Source organism: Euprymna scolopes, chromosome 11 (genome assembly GCF_053919585.1).
Source record: "Euprymna scolopes isolate OS-2025 chromosome 11, ASM5391958v1, whole genome shotgun sequence".
Classification (NCBI taxonomy): Eukaryota; Metazoa; Mollusca; class Cephalopoda; order Sepiida; family Sepiolidae; genus Euprymna; species Euprymna scolopes.
The window spans coordinates 60,410,796-60,430,932 of record NC_136492.1 but is presented as its reverse complement, the minus strand read 5'-3'; the positions used below and the strand labels follow the sequence as shown (position 1 = coordinate 60,430,932).

Sequence of the window (20,137 nt, the reverse complement as noted above, 5' to 3'; positions counted from 1 at the left end):
TTTTTTTGACACGAGAGTCTGAATCTTAAGGCCCGTGTAGACAGGTGGTTCAGGTAGTAATAAACAAGACAGTTTTCTTATTTTGTAGGAACTGGGTTGAATAATTGATTCCAGTTCGTCCCAAAGACTACAAGGAATTTTTGCTTTGCAGTTTAGAACTGTGTTGGAATTTAGGGCGTTATTTACAACGCAGTCATACTAGATAAACATTAAACTTGTAGCATAGAATAAAACAACCATTTTGTTTATGTTGCTGACTAAACAAAGATGAAGTTTGTTTTTAGAATCGGTACTTGTGCAAATTTTGAAGACATAACTTTTTTTAATGGAAATCGTTTCAGACAAGGTATAAAGCCACTTGATATAAGGAGCTAAAAAAAAAAGAAAAGAAAAGTACTTCCAGGTCAAAAATTGTCAATGATAAATATTAGATAGAATAGATTCTGATCCGAATAACAGCAATGCTTCTCTCTTTGTCAGAAAGATCGCTCCTGGAATGTGAGGACTAAAGAACGAAATAAGGGAAGCGAATGTTATGAGGCTGTAGAAAGTAAACTGAAGATCAACTTTCTACTCATTAAATGGATATAGATAGAAACGGAGAGAGAGAGAGAGAGAGAGGTCTATATGGATTAAAATAAATACTTTATAATGTGATAAAAAGTATCTACTAAAAATACATTTTGCACTCTCCTTCTAATGAATATATATTTTTAGGTTTCTGATTTTTTTTTTTTTTTTTTTTTAGATGAGTTGATTATTCATATTTGGATTCTTTGAACTACTGTTCTCATCTTGAGTGTCATATATATATATATATATATATATATATATAAAAACACACGATGTTGAATTATCTATGTATTTTCTTTCTTTTTTTGACATTATATTGTCATGCATTTTTTTTTCTAAGCAAAGAATTTCTATTTTTTTTTTTTTTTTTTTTTTTTTTTTTTTTTAAGAGTATTGGAAAGGTAATAACCGATTGTTTCTGCATAATGAAACGGATCTGTAAAAAAAAAAATACCGAAATTTTAACATTTTGGAAGATCTGTTTTGCATGAAAAATAAATATTTGGATCTTGGAATGTAACTATACTGTTATACTTTTAGATATGCTCTGTTGTATCTAATATATATTGAGCTTTTTCTTTTCTTTTTAGCTTCTAAGAAAAAAGGATTGGTATACGCAAAGAGTGAAATATAATCGAAAAAACATTTTTTACAAAAAAAACATATATATTATTATTTATAATTAATGGTTCCATATTGTGTTAAATTCTATATAAAGTTTACTTAGTAGATGATCGTCGCCCAGCATGTATGCTATTCTTTGAATCGTCTTACTTGCCACCGTTTTTCTCTGGAAACCAGCTGGCTTTATGGGACAAAGTAAAAATTATAGACAGAAGAACGATAGAGAGCAGGATGACTCAAAAGAGCAGCGCGTATGCTGGGTGACGATCAACTACTAAACAAATATGGTATAGAATACAGCAAGTGGCTTCATGACTTGTCCGTTTTCATTAAAAATTAGTAATGATTAGCAATTTGTCTTATAATGATTTTGGCTCAGTCTATGAGAATACTATTTACTGTTTATCTCTACATATATATATATATATATATATATATAAAAAGCACTTTGTGTGAATTCGTTCTCTATGGACTCCTAAACGGCTGGGCCGATTTTTATGAAATTTCATATAAATGTACTTTGTGTCTGGAAGTGTTCTTGCAATACTTCTGATAAGTATCAAAACATGATATTCGAAAATATCCCATTAATGAAAAAAAAAAACAAACAAAAAAAACACATTTTTACCAAAGTTAACACTCTCTATAGCCTAACATCACAAGTACATTTGAGAAGTTTTAACACCGTACAAGCAGAAGGGCTCAGCATATAAAATCAACAGTAGGTTCTTTAGTAAGACGGGGGCACGTTCAGAATGAATGTTTCTTTTCAGAGCACAATCTAACCATGATATATGACTTTTGCATTTTAAACTATAATTCAAGTTATATATATATATATATATATATATATAATTTGATAAAATCAACAGTAGGTTCACTACAGTGCAATGTAGACGACTATTTATTGTACACTGTCATTGTGGGAGGCCTGTAATTTTTCCTCCTGGTGCACTGCGGTGGGTTCCCGACTAGAGCAGGCAATCAATCGATTTGATTGAAAAATGGGCAATTTCACAAATTTCAATAACAATAAAAGCATTGCAAGTGTAGAACATTCGTTGATCGTCATTCAATTCCGGGTAACGCCGTGTCTCCATGCTAGTCTAATATAGAAATCCTTTAGTATTTATATAAGGCCACTGAGTTCAGTTTTTATTTAATATGATTATGTTATTTAACTCTGTATTTGTCTAAAATGACAATGTTATTGAGTTTAGTGTTTATCCTACTTAACAAGCTTAGCTTAACTAAAATCCTACTTAACAAGCTTAGTGCTTAACTAAATGGCAATGCTATTAAATTTAGTGTTCATCTAAACTGACGATGCCAGCGTTTATCTACCACTAGTCTCTCCCTCTTAAACAAGGTCCAAAAAAGAATCTCAAATTTAATAAGTTTCATACTATCGGTTCGGCTCCAACTGTTGTCACATCACTGCAATGTTGTATCCTGCATCCGTTTTGCAAGTACTTTAATGAAATGTGTTCTGATGAACTCATAACGCCTGTACCCCTTGATGTACATACTCCTGACTAACCAGTCAAGCTCCAAAATCACACCCCTACACTGTCGAAGTTCCTTTATCCCGGAAAGCCTTCTACTCCAACAGTTTCTTCCCTCGGACTTTGGGATTTCCTCTTTGTTTCCTGCTCCCCTGACCATACAAACATGCAGAAGATTAAATAACTACATCTCACTGCTCAACTCCCCACAGTTCTCATGATCCCTTGCAATGTTATTGAGAATTATGTTTATCTAATATAATAAAGCTATTTAGCTTACTGTTTATCTAAGGTGCACGGGATTTAATCATTTTTAATAAATATAAAGCTATGCTGCGGAGTCTCATGTCTATCTAAAAGTACATTACTATGAAGCTTAGGTTTTATCGAAATTGAACGTTTTTTTGGTCCCCCGCCAAAAGGAGGGTGGACCTGTAAATTCACCCTTGTCCGTTCGTCTGTCCATACTTTTCTTAATAACTATACCTTGGAATTTTTTGAAATTATGCTCAAACATTAAACATGATATGAGTAATAAAGTAACAGAATGGATTTTCCGGGAAACTCCGGTTGCCCCCCTTGCGGGTGCCTTTCGGATTAAAATGGCTAAAATTGACACTTTTGTGCTTATTAAAAAAATTTTTTATAAAACTTTCTGAAAAATTGTAACTAAATGATTTCTATATATAATTTTGTTTGTCCATACTTCGCAATAACTCTTGGGTGTGCCCCAGGGTCTCTTTTAGAGCTTAAAAAAAAACACTCCATTTTGGGGACTATTTTACCATATTTGTCCAAAATTTTTTGTGTATGTCTATTTAGCTGTTTTGCATGGTGCTGAACTCAAATTTAAATATGTTAAGGCCTTGAGGACTTTTGGGGCTAAATGGAGGGGTGCAAATGATGGACTTAGTCATTTCTTTATTCTTTTGGCATGGTGCAAAACTCAAATTTACATATGTTAAGGCCTAAAACTACACTGTTTGCTCCTTTTCACCAGGATTTGACGTCCCCTGGGGACTTTTGGAGCTAAATGGAGGATGGTGGGTGGAAATGCTGAACTTAGTCATTTTTTTATGCCTTATTCACTGTGATCTCACAGGCGACTATGCATGCTTCACTTGTTGCTCTTAGTGTTTATCGAAATGACAATGCTATTAATCTATGTTTGTAAATTATTCCACTTGCATATATAATAAATTGAGGTGGATGAGTTAGTTTGAATTATCAGGAGATGAACTATTTGGCTCAAGGACAAAATGTCATTTAGCATGTTCAAAGTTGAAGATGACTTAAATATACAACATGTGAACAGAAGTGAAAATAGGAAAATGGGGAAGTGACGTAATAGGGGGAAAGAACGTCTGTGTTAAGTTCATGTCGGTTATCAGAGAAGCAATTAGCGCAAACATATGGATGGGTTGGTTAATCAAAATTTAAGTCTTCCACTCTTTGAAACTTTCCTTTTTCTTTCTTGTTACTGACAACCAATGTAAACCTGTACTTCTCAATAAACTGAGATCTGTTTCACACAAAAAGGGGCTTTAATATATATCGTTTCTGTCTGTTAAGCAAAAAAAAAAAAAAATAAAGATTATTTCGAGGTGGATGATGCTGATTTATTCTTCACATAACTCCAACCAAACTTACATGGTCGTTTATTTCTATCTTTGCTTTCTAATCATTAATCCACAACAGCAAGCAAGGGAAATCACTCTAATAACTTAACACAAAGTACAGATATCTTGGCGCTTCTACAGAATTGGGACGAGATTTTCGGAAATTGTAAAACTGAATTTCACATGAAAACGATGGTATCTACATATTCCTCGTATTTTTAAGATGATTATATCCAAAAATTACGAAAATTGATAGGGTAGAAAATTATTTATTAAAGAAAATAAAAACCAGAATTTGATGTAAATGATCGTAAGACACAGAGTTTAACAGGGAGGTAATTTTCCATTCGAATTAAACAAAGATGGCAGCAATTTTTCACCTGCTAGCACAATGTTTTTTTTTTTTGTTTTTTTTAATAATTCAGTTATATTCAGGTAATTTCGACTGCATAATTTGGAAGCTACCATTGTTATTTATTAGAATTGACAAAAAAAATCAGTTGAAACCATTATTTTTTTTTATCTGAAAACTCCATTTATCGACTACAAAATCTCGTCCCAATTAATGCAGAAGCACCGACATCTTTTATCTTAATACGAAGGGAGACAATTTAACATTGCTGATGTCATCATCTTGTGAACACTAGAGTTACCCAAAATATTACAAAAAAAAAAAAAAAATTAAAACAACCAAAGTAAAGCAAGTCTTCATTGCAACAAGTTTCTCAAGGTGAAAAAAATATTGAGGTATGAAACTGAAAAATTGATTAAAAAAGAAAAAAAAAGTATCCGACAAAACTAAATTCCTTTCCTTCTGTTCAATTGTCACGTTTCTCTTGCCTGACATTTCACCAGTTAACTCTCATTTTCTCACAGCTCAGCAGGTTACCTGTCTCCAAATTCCACTTTATGTGGTTTCGTCCAATCACCTACGTTCAAGTTATCGTTGGCTGGTTAATCTTTCTGCAATTCAAGACTTTCATGCTTCTACTGCAGTTTATCCAGGAGGATGCATACTCCACACAATCATACCAGCATAACCGATTAGTCTTTAGGTTAACCTCTATGCTGAGCAAATGAAGTGCTTTCAGCAAATCCTCTGATCACGGACCTGTCATTGCACTGCAGTTGCACAAGAGAGTAAGGCATAACCACGTTGACACCGGTTCTCATTAGATCACGGAAGTTAAGCAATGTTGAGTCTGGTCAGTACCAGATAAATTTGGGAATACCAGATGGATGACCAATTGGGGAATACCAAGCACTGCATGTAGGGGGGATGTTAACACCTCCCTGCAAGAGTTGCTAAAACCTAACATCATAATCTCCTCTAACGGGGATATACATCCGACTGGAGACTGCTTGTGAATTTCATACTCCCATGAAACTTCCTCCTTTCGAGTAATCCAGTTAAACCCGCCTAGGTTATGCTTTTTTTTTTTTTTTTTTTTCAGTTGCACAAGAGAAGACTGTGTGAAGGCCATTACGCTTCTGAAATAGCTTCTATACAACTTACTCTGGATGTATAGAGGAATAGCTCGCAATGCTATTAAAGTCAACAGCTCACAAAATTAGGTTCCTCCAGCCTTTATCCAAGGTATAAATTATATTGAAATCAACACATCTTAACTCTATACTTTCGAATTGCTCTCAGGAAATACAGGGACAAATGAATGTGCTACACATATTTTGTCATGCATTTACAGCCTCTTCTGCTTTTCTGTCTCTAACTTGTAATTTTCAACCCTTTCAGCCATGCCATTGATGGTTGAGATCTTTCTGATTCTCCCTCTTCTCTAAGTTCACCAATAATGCTTGGATCCTCACATTGCTCCATTTGAAGTGAATGGCTCTATCCTTGAGGATAGAAGCTTCTAGGACTGATCTTCACTCCAGAGTTGAAAGAGGAAAACACATAAAATCCGTTGCCAAGGTAACTGGGAAAATGGTTAGATCATTCTACCTCTAAAGAAGGTATCTTATTCCTGAAATCCCTTACCTCTATAAGTGTCTAAAGATGGAGTACTATTGCTATAGTTAGAGAGGTGCTGCTCAGACAAACCCTTTTCTGCCTTGACAGAGTTTAAAACCGACTTCAGAATCTAGTGGGGGATGGGCTTTTTTTTAATTACCTGCCGCCTCTTCATCTACTCTAGCATCATCTAGATAAGTGGTGACCCATTAGTACGCAAAAAACATCAAAGTAAAACAAAACTATCAACAAAAAACAAAAAACAACAAAAATACAAGTAATGTTTCAACTTTTGAGATGAGGATTGCTGATTGGGATAATTCAGACTACTATTCTCATCTTGGTTGGCTGATGTAACCTCATATTTTCAGGTGCGTCTTTTTTCCACTTGCGAATCTTTGTAGAATTCAAGAATCTCTAGAGAATTTCGAATTTGAAAGTTTCATCTTCACTAAAAAATAACATAACAATTAACACTTCTGATGGATCGAGAACAGTCTATTACCCCCTCCTATTGATTAAATAAAGGATTCAAAGTTACATCTTGGTTCTTGAGTTTGACATATAGATTCCAAAGTTTGAAAAGATACACAGAAAAGTCAGAGATTATATCAGCAAAAACAATGAGAACAATCCAAAGACTAATAAAAAGATTCTCTTTGGAATATTACAGTTCTATTTTTGTATTTTATATTGATAATGAAATTTCCCGAATTGAATACATACTCGTGGGTCGTCAATTCCAGAAATGGAAGCTTCTGGTCGATCCAACACCAAGAAAGCAGCTAAGTTAGCTGTATAGGAGGCAACGATGATCATGGCAAAGCCTGCCCAAACCATTCCTAAAACACGGGCACTGAAGCTGCGGGGGGTACCTGAAATGCAAAACATTATGCTTATAGTAAATTTATACAAGTCAGAATGAACAGAAAAGACGTTTAATATTAAACCCTTTCTCCTTCATTTGGACCATACCGACTAAAGTGTGCAAAATATCAAAAAAAGTAAACTTTTAGTACCATTAGACTTTCACCTAAAAACATATACTTAATTTATACACTTTTTCATTTACCACACACACACACACATATATATATATATAAAATTATTTTTATATACTTACAGATATTAGTGTTTCCCGCTTATGCAATCATCAGTGCATGAGATGACTATCAATGCTAGTCAAAGGATTTGAACCCTGCAATGAAGCCACCTTTGGCTCCATTAGCAAGGAACATACCCCAGGACCACCGTTCATCACCACAAAATTAAGGAAATTTTAACATTAATGGAGCTTAACGTTTAATACAGAAGATCTTAGAGTAATCTAGTAACAGGTTAGCTGACCTACTTTTTCAATTTTCCCAGACAGTGCTCAACTTTAGGAATTTTTTTTTATTTCTTAAAGTAGTGATATATTATATGTGTGTGTGTGTGTGTGTGTGTATTTAGGCAGTATGCATTTTAAGTTAAGAAGCCAGTAGGGAAATGAAGGAGGAATAAAAGAGGGGGAGGGGTCTTTTGTTTTTGGCTTTGCAGAATATGATTTGAGTTTTGCAAAGAATTAAATGACAAAAACAAGTGTTTTAATGTACAGTGCATTTGAGTCTGGGAAGCCAATATGTTCAGCCAGCCTGATCTTGTAGCACCAGATTCCCTTTAGACATTTAATATAGCTTAGTGTTTGTAAAAAAAAAAAAGCTTACTATTTAAGCATCAAACAATTATAATATTAGCTAATGTTGTTAGATATTATTTTATGTTTTGGAATCCTTTGAGATGAGGCTTCATAATCTGAGTTTTTTTATTTTTTGCAAACTCTTATCTTCATCTTTATTGTTGTTGTTTCACCACAACTTATCCTGTCCTTCTTCAGGTGGTTAACTGCGACACGATAGGAATGCTGAGTCCAGTAATTATAACCTTCCACAGTTGTTGTTGTCTCATCACGTTTTGGCCAACTAATCCTCTGGCCAGCTTTGGGTAGGATTGAAATCGCTATCTTCAGAACCGTAGAGATTTAACACCTCTATCCAATGCGCCATGGGCTAATGTTGTGTTTGACACTTTTCTTTTTTTCAATTTTATTATCAGTTTGTTCAAGCTAGGGCTGAAGCATCCTACTGGATGCCAAACATTTACCCACTATTCCAACTGAGAAATCTTTTTAAGATTCCAACCGTCCCTTTAAGTGCAATTGTTTGTATGCACCAGTCCAAATATGACAACAATACTCCATACACGGGCGAATGGTTGCCTTATAGAGGTACTTTCGGGTGTTAGTAGTTCTCTAGCACGGTAGAGAGAGCCCACCTTTCTTGCAGCGGCCCTGGCAATGCCTTCAATGTAATTGTTCCAACTCATGTTTCCTGTGAACGTTAGGCCAAGGAGTTTGAAAGATGTACTCTCAGATAAAGAGTCGTTGGCCATAGCTATTGGTGGTAGAGAGGGTTTGACTTCCAACCGACTATTTCCTAATTATTCACTGTGTGGGATTAACTGGCAACCTTGACTGACAATGCCTTTTACAAAATATTCAACCTTTATTATTGGAACATTTGTTAAATTTGACTCCCAATGACATTGAAGCCATATTATTTCCAATGTATTGTACATTCTTATATAATATTTAACCATTATCATTGGTAGACAACAAGTTATAAAGCATCACAAATGTTAGTATAAAACAGGGCAGTAAAATAGTCCCATGGGAAGGAAAGGATGAATAGGAAGCAGGGGTGGAGATAACAGTTTACAGCTGAGTCAAGTCTAAGGATGATGATTTTTTTTAGGGGAGGGAGTGGTGTTTCACAATTGGAAAGAGTAAGAGTTTTGTGTGTGTGTGTGTGTGTGTGTGTGTTTTGCCTGCAAGCGCGCATCATCCTCCCTGGATCAAATGGAGTATATGTGGAATATTTACCACTAAGAGAAAAGGAAACCATCTTAAAATGATGAAGACGACCTGTTCTACTCTTTAATGAAAACACACAAAAAAAAAAAAAAAAAAGCGGAAGGAAAAAAATATTTTGTTTTTAAAAGACACCCACGAACAGAAACTTTGGGAAGCACTGAACGCTTACACTAGGGAATTATTGGGAGAGGGGTGTCAAAGAAAAGTGATAAACTGTTTATCTTGTGCAGCAAGGGAGGAGTGGGGGTGAAGGGAGGAGTAGCTGCTTTTATTTGAGAAGGTGTTTTGCGTTTGTATACGAAAATATATAAATATGTATAAATTACTGTGAAAATCTTTTCTTCTTTTAGTTCAAAGAATTTTTTTTTTTTTCTAAAACCAGAGGAAATAAAGCTGATAGTGTCCAATGAAAATAATGTCGAAAATATCAAAGCCTTTTTGGAATGATAAAAATTGGGATTGAATTATATGTTAAAACGGGAACTCTGCATTAAAGGATGCTTTCTTCTTCTTAAGAAATACTGGTGAAATTTCAGATCACCCTCCCACCTCTCCTATTCTGAAATATTTTTTTTTTTAAATTCGGTCACAAACATGGTTTTTATTATTGACTAGCGAGGGTACCCGGCGTTGCCCGGGTGTTTGGAGAGGTGTGTGTGGGGGGGGGGTAAATAAAAACAAAATGAAAAATAAAGAATAAGTAAACGTAATAACCCTGTTTAAATATTATATTAAAAAAAAATTGATGTTAAAACTTAAAAAAAAAAAATCGAAAAAAACAGCGAACGTGATGAAAAAAAAACAAAAAAAAAAAAAGCGAACGATGTTAAAAAAAAGCCAACGTGTAAGCGAACGATGTTAAAACTTAAAAAAAATCGGAGAAGCAAAAACAAAACAAAAAAAAAGCAGCAAACGTGATGGAAAAAAAAAAACATGTTTCAATATGAACACTTTAAAAATCGAAAATAAAAAAAAATTACAACACCGTTCGAACTTGCAACCTTAAGATAATGACGCCGATCCTTTACCCACTGAGCTAAGAGTACGTCAGCGAAATTGGGTCAATTTTTATAAACTCTAAACTAATTCAAGAAAGAACCTCTTTTTGCGCATGTGTATTTGGTTATCTTGTCATGAAGGAACGAAATTAACTTTGGCCGCAAGCCAGTTTCTGGGTTTTCCAAGATGTTGGGGAAAACCAGCTCCCCACATAAGGGGGAGTGTCCAAATGTATAGCAATTGTCTGATATAAGGGGTTTCCACCGCATTGATCAAACATCATTGCTTTTCTGGACGTCCCTGTCACAAGTGCCAGGGAACTGTTGGGTTATGCTACGAATTCAGTTTCGTTTTTATACCGAAAAGGCAAACAAACACGCGTATACCAAGAAATATTGTGAAAATAGCACGTAAAAGTCGCTGAAATTAAAGATACACGCGAGCTCGTTTCGTAAATCGTAGATATTATAATCTAGGTACCATACAAAAGCCTTTGCCGAACATACACAAAAAATGCACGCATTTTTGCTTTTATATTATAGATATAGATTTATTACTGACTAGTAATTGTGTTTGCTTCTGGTGGAGTTCTTTTTCTAGAAATGATATAGGTGGATATGTCGGTGTTAAACGATACAGACTGAAAACCTGGGTGTACCAAGTTCGAATCTAATTCATTCCACAGAAACATTTTCATCAAACCTATTTAATGACTGAATTTGCAAGTGATTCAAATATACACTAAAAAGCAAATGGTTCTAATTGTTACCGTTTTTCTTTCACCGTTTCATTTGGATTCGCTTCCCTCTTCACTTCCAAAAGCAAGTTAGTTTTCATAAGAACGTGCTGACTCCAAATATTTTTTACCAATGAAAAATCATTTCAAACCCAAAAAGTAACAAATCTATGTCAAGCTAATAAGCCGATGTGAACTTAAAAACTCTTATAAAATGCGAAAATAACAGCCAAAACCTAGAGACTTTACCATTTCGCCGTGACCCAAGAACGCATGCTCAACACCTCGCCTCCCCCATTTCTTTGAATGGCCAAAAGGAACTTCAATGACTTGCATACAAGCCTTCATTTCATGCACACATTCCTACACACTAGCAAGAGTCAGACGAACAGAAATAAATTGCCACTCACATCTATACACGCACTGACAAGAACAAGGTAAATCAACACACATACACACTGGCAAATACTCACATACGTATATTACTCACACATGCATATGCACACTTTGAACATATTAACCTACACATTTCTAAGCCTTGTGACTACTAACTCAACTTTCTTTATCAAACACAAATTTGCACAAATGAATATTTTTCTAATTGCTTATAAAACTTTAGATATAAAAATGTTTTGTTATAAAATTTCGTTTTTCTCAATTTTTCATTTACAAAACTGTATTTATGTTTAGTTAGCACTTACTAATTGGCGACCCTTCTATTTGCTCAATATTTCATTTATTTCCATTTTAATATATGCAAGCACGTTCATCTATATCCTTCATTGTCTTCTTTCGCTGTAAGATAATTTTAATACTCAATTTATATTAGATATCGGTGTAATTCTTAATACCCGAGGACACTATGGTTATCTAAACTGACCCTGCCAAGACCAGGTACCATGCTACACCGGTACTTGACCTTATATCTAACCTCCTGGGAAGGAGGTAAATAAAGTTTGTGCTTATTTAGTGAGGATTTTTTTTTTTTTTTTTTTTTTTTTTTTGTGCACAAATTTCGCATGTAGAAGATTAATTGCTAATTTGTTATCATGTTACTGTTTTTTTTGTTTTTTTTTTGTATTTTTTATGTTTTGCGTTTTTCCCTCTTTTTTTTCTTATTATGAAGAGTAAATTGGAGAGTCAGGTGAAGAGTACTTTATAGATATTTGTATTTGCAAAAATATTAAATAATGATTCGTTAGCAGTTTTTTTTTATTTAGTTTACTATCGATTTACGGCTAATACACACAATTACCAAAAAACGGAAAAAGTTTTAATAATTGTCCTATCTTTTTGAAGGGTGTCACATTTTTAATGTTAATTTATTGTATAAAATTGGAATATTTTTATATTCTATTTCATTGTTCGTATAGTGGAGCACGTGTGGGAGTATCTTCTAAAAGCAGACAGTCGCCATATTGAATATGTATTTTCATAAGAACACATGGTGGTTGGAAGTAAATGGGAGGCGGGGAGGAAATAAAAATGAAGGATAAGGAGAATGTTGCATATATATATATATATATATATATATATATGTATATGTATATATATATATATATATATATATATATATATGTATATGTATATATATATATATATATATGTATATATATATATATATATGTATATATATATATATATATGTATATATATATATATATATGTATATATATATATGTATATATATATATATATATATGTATATATATATATATATATATGTATATATATATATGTATATGTATATATATATATGTATATATATATATATATATGTATATATATATATATATATGTATATATATATATATATGTATATATATATATATATATGTATATATATATATATATGTATATATATATATGTATATATATATATGTATGTATGTATATATATATATATATGTATATATATATATGTATATATATATATATATATGTATATATATATGTATATATATATATATATATATATATATATATGTATATATATGTATATATATGTATATATATGTATATATATATATATATATGTATATATATATATATATATGTATATATATGTATATATATGTATATATATATATATATATGTATATATATGTATATATATATATATATATGTATATATATGTATATATATGTATATATATGTATATATATATATATATATGTATATATATGTATATATATATATATATATGTATATATATGTATATATATGTATATATATGTATATATATGTATATATATATATATATGTATATATATGTATATATATGTATATATATGTATATATATGTATATATATGTATATATATGTATATATATGTATGTATATATATGTATATATATGTATGTATATATATGTATATATATGTATATATATGTATATATATGTATATATATGTATATATATATATATATGTATATATATATATATATGTATATATATGTATATATATATATATATATATGTATATATATGTATATATATATACATATATACATACATTTATTTCTCAGAAATTTTCTAAAAAAATTAAGGACGATGAAGTAGGTATTTACTTCCTTCCACCCACAGGAAGATGTGACACAAGGTCAGAAGGTAGAGAAAATCAAGCCTGTACCCCTAAAGGAGGAGTACTTTACCCTTTTAAAAATTATCTGGGCAGCTCTGGTGGCATTCCTGGTAGGAGTACTTAGGGTAGTAAACAATAAACCTACTCTATCCGAAAGACAGAAGGCAACGACCTGGGATGGTAGACCTAGGATTACCCAGAACCATACCTCAGTTAAACAGATGTGAGGTCATTCCATACTAAAAAATGGCCAAGGCTCCATCAGATGTATCCTCAACTGGCATAACTATAACCTACTCAGGCTGTGCTAGATAAGGACAATGAAGTATAATGCATAAAATTGATTGCAGATTATAATTGAAATAAACATGAATTGCCAAGGTAATTACATTAGAGAGAATGCATCGGCTATATAAAGAAAATAACCTTACTTTGTATTGTCTGGGAACTATTCTATGCTGTGATCAGTTGCAAAAGTGCTATACTGAGACAGCTAAAAGGACCATGGTTGAATGCCTTGTAATGTTATGACCCTTTAGGCTGTGATCATGGCGTATTATCTGTTAACTGTGGCAAGCAGGGTCAATGGTCAAAACATTATTATTATTGTTACTGTATTCTTATTAATTGATTTGAGCGCTGGATGGTCGCTGGATCAGTTATTATGATTAGAAGAATAAACAATTAAATGTGGGAAAAATGATTGACGTGTGAATCGCAAAAGGAATGTGAAAATAGAAAATAGATGTAAACATTATTTTGGGGTTTTGAATAAACAAATAACTAGCTGTGGGCATTAGGTTGGTCTGAGACACGTAATTAGGTGACGTAAGAGAACACGTGATGTAGTTAGTTTTGGAGAGATTCAGAGAGTTGAGGATTGACCACCAGAGCGAACAGACGTCTAGACAGGGGTGGACAGACAACTAGGGAGCGAGCTGTAAGAATAGAAAATGTAGACAAACTGCAGATCCTGTGAAAAGCATTTGAGACAACTGTAATAAATTTATATTATAAAAATATAAAGAGTTGTTTTAATGGTTTCACAAATAAGAACAGATGTCTCAATTGGTTGGTGCTAATCACTTCATGGTTCGTCATGGAGCAGCGGGAAGATGCAGAAGAACTCTTCAAGAAAAAGGTATGAAGCATATATTATTCTTCTTATATATGAACTGTAAAAATATCCCGTGTGATAAGTCTGATACAACATGACTCTGTTTACACGTCAATATCATGTCCCCTGGCTAAACAACATACATACGATTTATAAGCTTATTATCTGTCTGTTAAAAGAACAATATCTTACATCCACTAGATAACACATGACACGTTTTAATATATCATCTCCTCCAATATAAACAAATATACAACAGCCTATCTATGAACTTGTAAAAAGGATATTTGACCATAAACATGTCCGTCATGAAAGCCATGTCAAAATGTAGAACTAAGTGGAATACATTCACTGCTTGAAGCCCACACTAGAAACAAAGCATCAATTTGAAATCTTACACTATAAACGTACAATTCTCTTTTTTGTACTTCAAAAGTTAATGACTTCATTCTCTTGTTGCCAGTATAATCTAGGGGAAATAACTATAATATCGTTCAAGGGATGTAAACCTGAATATACTGCCCTAACAGTTTTTAAACGAACATTTACATTTGTAAAATTAGCTCTTTTCACCCCACATACAAAGTAGACAGAATTCAAGAGTTAATTGTTTTGATTAAAAAAATAAAATAACAGAATATTAAGTCGTGTGTATTCATAATATATGATCCAATAAAATCAATAAAGGAAACCTATGCTGAATAAATCGATTAGGTTGGTACAAAAATGTTTTTTGACGTTCAGCTTATATATAAAAAGCGACATTATTATTGCATCAACCTAATATAATATAAATGTAAAGCCTTTATGTCTGTTTGCAAGGGGAGGTAATTTGCACAAAAAAAATCCTATACTAAGATCAAACAACTCTCCTTAAATTTTATAAGGAATCTAATGATATTAATTTCCATCAAAGAGTCTTGTAATAATATTGTGGGTTCTGCATTTGTGTTGGACATGCATAAATAGTTAAAATAATGTTTTACTTTATTTTTGGTAAAAAAAAAAAAAAAAAAAAAAGTAAAAATAATATGGAATTCTAGCTTACAGGGGTCGTCTTTTATTCATTATTCTGCTTTTTTTTTTCTTAAGTAATATAGTAGGAAACCATAATTCGGATAGCAAAATAAATTTTAAATTGAGAAACAAAAAAGGAGGAGATAAGGGGAAAGCAAGAAGCAGGGGGAGCAAGAGTTCATGCATACCTTCTCCAATTCCACTGTTGAGTAATACTCCCCAGGCAAACCACATTGCACTTGACAGGTTCAAAGCATCCTCCTCTGTGTCATCGCTTTTGGCCAATTTAAAACGACCAAATGGGCTGAACCGGTCGAGGAGGTAGAGAACCAGTGCTACGACGTGGACGGAAAGTCCAACTAAGATCCATAAGGTGTCTTGAAAGGGCTGCAGGAAGGATGCTAAACTTGAGTCTTTGCGGGTCTGAAAAAAAAACAAAACAACAAACAATAACAGTAAGACATTTCAGGTCAATTATAGATACTGACAAATGAAGATTGGTGTCATTTGGAATTTCCAACAACAAATTCCTTTATTTCAGATCTAATTGTTCCTATTTACAATACCTCCCCACTGGACAGTTAGACACCAGGGTCGATTTTTAGGAACAAAAATTAAAAATTGTTTCACCCGTGAAGAATTGCTCCTCCAGCGAGAGAAAATAAGAAATTGAAGTGCAGCATCTGAGGAACAGATACTACACTTTGATCTTGGCCCGAAGGTCAAGAACGCAGGAATTTTCAGATCTAATTGTGGCATCATCTGAAACAATTTTTTTTTAATGAAAAATTATTTAGTCACATGAATATTTATCCTTATATTTTTAAAAACTGTTGTTAAATATAGCTGCTATTTCTAAAATAAAACGAATTAAAAAAAAAAAAAAAATCTTGTTTAAAAGATTGTTTATCATTTGTGTCAAAGGTCTACATAGACCAGTGAAGCAACAGATTTTAGGAAAGAAGAATTTTATGTTTTCCTTCCTAATTAAAAATTTATGAACATTAAATAACAAAAACCTCTTAAAAACAAAACAATGAAAAGGTTTATTCAATTAAAAAAAAAAAAAAAATGATCTGCCGGTTAGAAGTAAGCCATTTCTTCGGCGAAGGTTGATGCACTGAAGAGCCCAATGGGTCATTAGCTTCTATGGCGAGAGTGCAGGAGATGTTGTGTCCGGGGGGGGGGAGAGAGAGAGAGAGATCTGCTCGTTTTCTGTAGTTCCCAAAAGGGACTGAAGAAGTTCCTTAGAGGCCAGATGAATCAATTAGCTCCACAAGCTGATTGGCCAGTGTGTGACCAAATCACTTAGTGAAGGGGGGGGGGGCTTGATTCACAAAGAGCATTTGTAACTGCTATAGGATAAAATGCTAAGTAATCATTAGTTTAAATGACTGTCTTCTGAGGATTGAAGGTTCAATCCTTACTAAAGACGATACTAAAAATATAAGTCTCATAGGCAGGTAATAAACAATCAACTTGCAAAGTGCATTGATTCCATCTGACCCCTGAGGAACTACTTCAGCCTTCTTGGGAATCATGGTCGGTCAGCAGCGAGGACTTTGGAAGCAATGAGGAATAACACCCCTTCTCTATCCTAGGCTAATAGGATAAGAGTGAACTTGAGAGAAAAAAGGGTAAAGACCTGGGCAGAGATAAATTAGTCTTGATTGGAAATCAATTCCTAAAAGCCATCTAACACATCCTATCATGTAAAATGGATGTCAAACTGAATATGATGATAATCACAATTTAAAAAAAAAAAAAAATACCAGATTGATGAAAAAAAAAGTATCCCTTTATAGACTAAAACAAATCAACTCAACCTTTTTTAAATTCAGTCATACCTGTAAACTTAAGAAAACAAAATCAATCAGCAACAGCTTAACCGATTTTCTTGACTTTCAAGGTGAAGTTACGGGCAAAGTCGAATGGGGTTGACTGGCACCTAATAGTCAGTTATAAACATGCAATCTCTGCATCTAAAAATAAAATAACTCTACCTTTTTTACGAGAATGGTGAGTCCTTGGTATTTAAAGGGCTTGGAGAAATCTATGTGCTGGGCTCGTTCTGGATTGATGGTTAAAGGAGCCATGATCATATCGGCTTCTGCCATAACCAATTCTCCAATCATTCCATTCCATTTCTTCTCTGAGGACCCATTTCGCTGAAATATAAAAAATATAAATAAAATATTGCATCTCATGAAAAATATCTTGATCAGTAATTTTTTTTTTTCATAAGTATATAAGGTTTATATAGACTCGGTTATAAATAAGAAGATATAAAAATGAACAAATCTGAGTTCAAAAGTTAAATGATTTTATACAAAGATGCATGAAAAAAGAATGGCAAAGTGTAATATCTGTTCTGATACTACAATTAATCGTTTTTGTCCAAGAGAAATTTTTCGAGACTGAGGCAATTAAAATTTTTGTTTTAATCTAGAATGAACCTTATTAAAGTGTGACAGCTGTCTTGCATTTGTATTTGTTGTTCCATTTTTACGGCATGCTTTTGGTTTGTTTTCTTTTTGAGAAAGAAAGGTATCTCTCGAAATTACCTAAGACATTTTGCCATTACTTGTTTTGATTGGAATATTCTTCCTATCTTGAGTGTTATTTGCGCAACGTTTTCGTCAGTATAGCCTCTGACCTTCGTCAGACATCTTGGAAAAGAAAGGAGAAAAGTTACTGGCTTTGTACATGGTTTCGTATTCTTGGAGTTGTTTTTATTTTTATCACCGTGGTTTCGTATGTGTGAAAAGAATTTGGTTGACAAGGGGAGTAACTTTAATAAAATTTGATGGGATTGCTTCCCCTTTTACCATCGAAATTTTAAGAAGAGGTTATGTAACTTTTATTTTTCTTTGTAATTAGAGGTTCCCATATACTGCTGATCTCTATGCTTGGTCTGCTGAATAAATTTTCTTTTTTTAGCATATGTGCCACTTCTTCAAGTCGTCTAACTCTCCATTTAACATCCCTGTCCAAATCTTTTTTCACATATATGAAATCATGATGAAAAAACAAAAAAAACAAAAAACAAAAACAACTCCAAAAATACAAAACCGTCTACGGAGCAAGTAACATTTCTTCTTTTTTTTATAAGATGAAGGTCAGAGACTACATTAACTGAAATGTTGCACAAAAAACACTCAAGATGAGAACAATAGTCCAATCAATACAATTAATATAAACAATCAGCCCTCATCTCAAAAATTCAGAACTGTAACATTGTACCATCTCGTTTATATTTAACAATCATCATCATCATATCTTATCGCAATAGAAATTAACCCATCGCATGGCGGTGCTGTTTGCCTCCTTAAGGTCTTGGTTTGAGCAATGAGGACCCAATTGGCAGTTTTCCATAAGGTGGTGCATCGTTTGTACCTCTACTCTAAATCAGTACTGACTTCTCAGAAGGAGGCCTTGAGATACTTCAGATGGGCATGGAATACCTCAACATCACATCCGTGTATAAACCACTAGCAACCCCCTTTTCATGGCCGCTAACATGCAAGAGTTCCAACAACGCGAGCCTATACATTGGTGATTTTAACAGCCATAGCACCACTTGGCGATACAATGAGACAAACAGTGATGGGGAAGCAGTAGAGGCATGGGCTGCTGCAAATGAACTCAAACTTCTCCACAATACAAATATTTAACAGTAAATCCATACTTAGTAATTTTTATATGGAAGGTTTTTGAAAATTAAATAGATTTACAAAGATTTATAATTTAAATCCAATCTCCATTTGTCTGTTCTTATGCCACACATCACTTCACTATCCTGGTGTCCTTCTTATTCACTTACATATTAAAAAAAAAATGTAAAAATGAAGGAAAGTAAAACGACTACAGGACAACACCAAGTGTGCACAACTAATGTAACATTGTGCATATGAGTGTGTTAAGTGTTGAGACATTATGCTGAACAAAGATGGCGGCAGCAAATCAAATCGACGAAGAATCAATGCAGTCACGATTTCGAGTGTTAATTGATTCCTAGTAACAACGATGGTGGCGAAGAATTAATGCAGTCACGATTCAGTTGTTTCGAAACTGAATTGAATCCAAAATTTGACATTTTTTATAATAACATTTGAAGCTTCTGGTTGGTTGATTGTCATAACTGTGGTTATAAAAACGACCGCCAAAATTATTGGAGTCATACTCTCATTAGCAGTTAAAAACATTTTAACAAAGTGTGTTTGAAAGTATCAGCAGCAGCAAAAGATAGCTAGCTAAAAAAAAGTCAGCACTGAAGGAGACGGACATGAAAAGGGCCAACTGTACCCAGCATGTGGTCGGAAGAAAGAGAACCGCGTTCCAGGTTAAAATGTATATGTGGCAGTGAGAAACATTTTTTTAAGTGGTGCCGAAATTTACGGGAATAAAAACGTTTTGTAAAAAAGAAAAAAATGCCGACTTGGATTTTATTTATTTCCAGTTTTATTTTCATGAATTACT

The 20,137-nt window shown here is 33.0% G+C and overlaps 1 protein-coding gene and 1 long non-coding RNA gene across 11 annotated transcripts in view; one reads left to right on the top strand and one right to left on the bottom strand.

Moving 5' to 3' along the window:
- LOC145287869 (glutamate receptor ionotropic, NMDA 1-like) overlaps positions 1 to 20,137 on the bottom strand; it is a 540,534-nt gene that overhangs the window by 101,416 nt on the left and 418,981 nt on the right. For all 9 annotated transcript variants that reach the window (XM_080135767.1, XM_080135762.1, XM_080135766.1 and 6 more), the window contains 3 exons: positions 17,662 to 17,826; positions 15,847 to 16,081; positions 7,020 to 7,168 (listed from right to left, as the gene is read on the bottom strand). In XM_080135767.1, coding sequence (XP_079991893.1) covers positions 7,020 to 7,168; positions 15,847 to 16,081; positions 17,662 to 17,826 — 549 coding nt within the window. The remainder of the gene's footprint in view (positions 1 to 7,019; positions 7,169 to 15,846; positions 16,082 to 17,661; positions 17,827 to 20,137) is intronic.
- The window catches only part of LOC145287871 (uncharacterized), a 194,787-nt gene that overhangs the window by 135,364 nt on the left and 39,286 nt on the right, over positions 1 to 20,137 (top strand). The gene's annotated exons all lie outside the window — the stretch shown is intronic.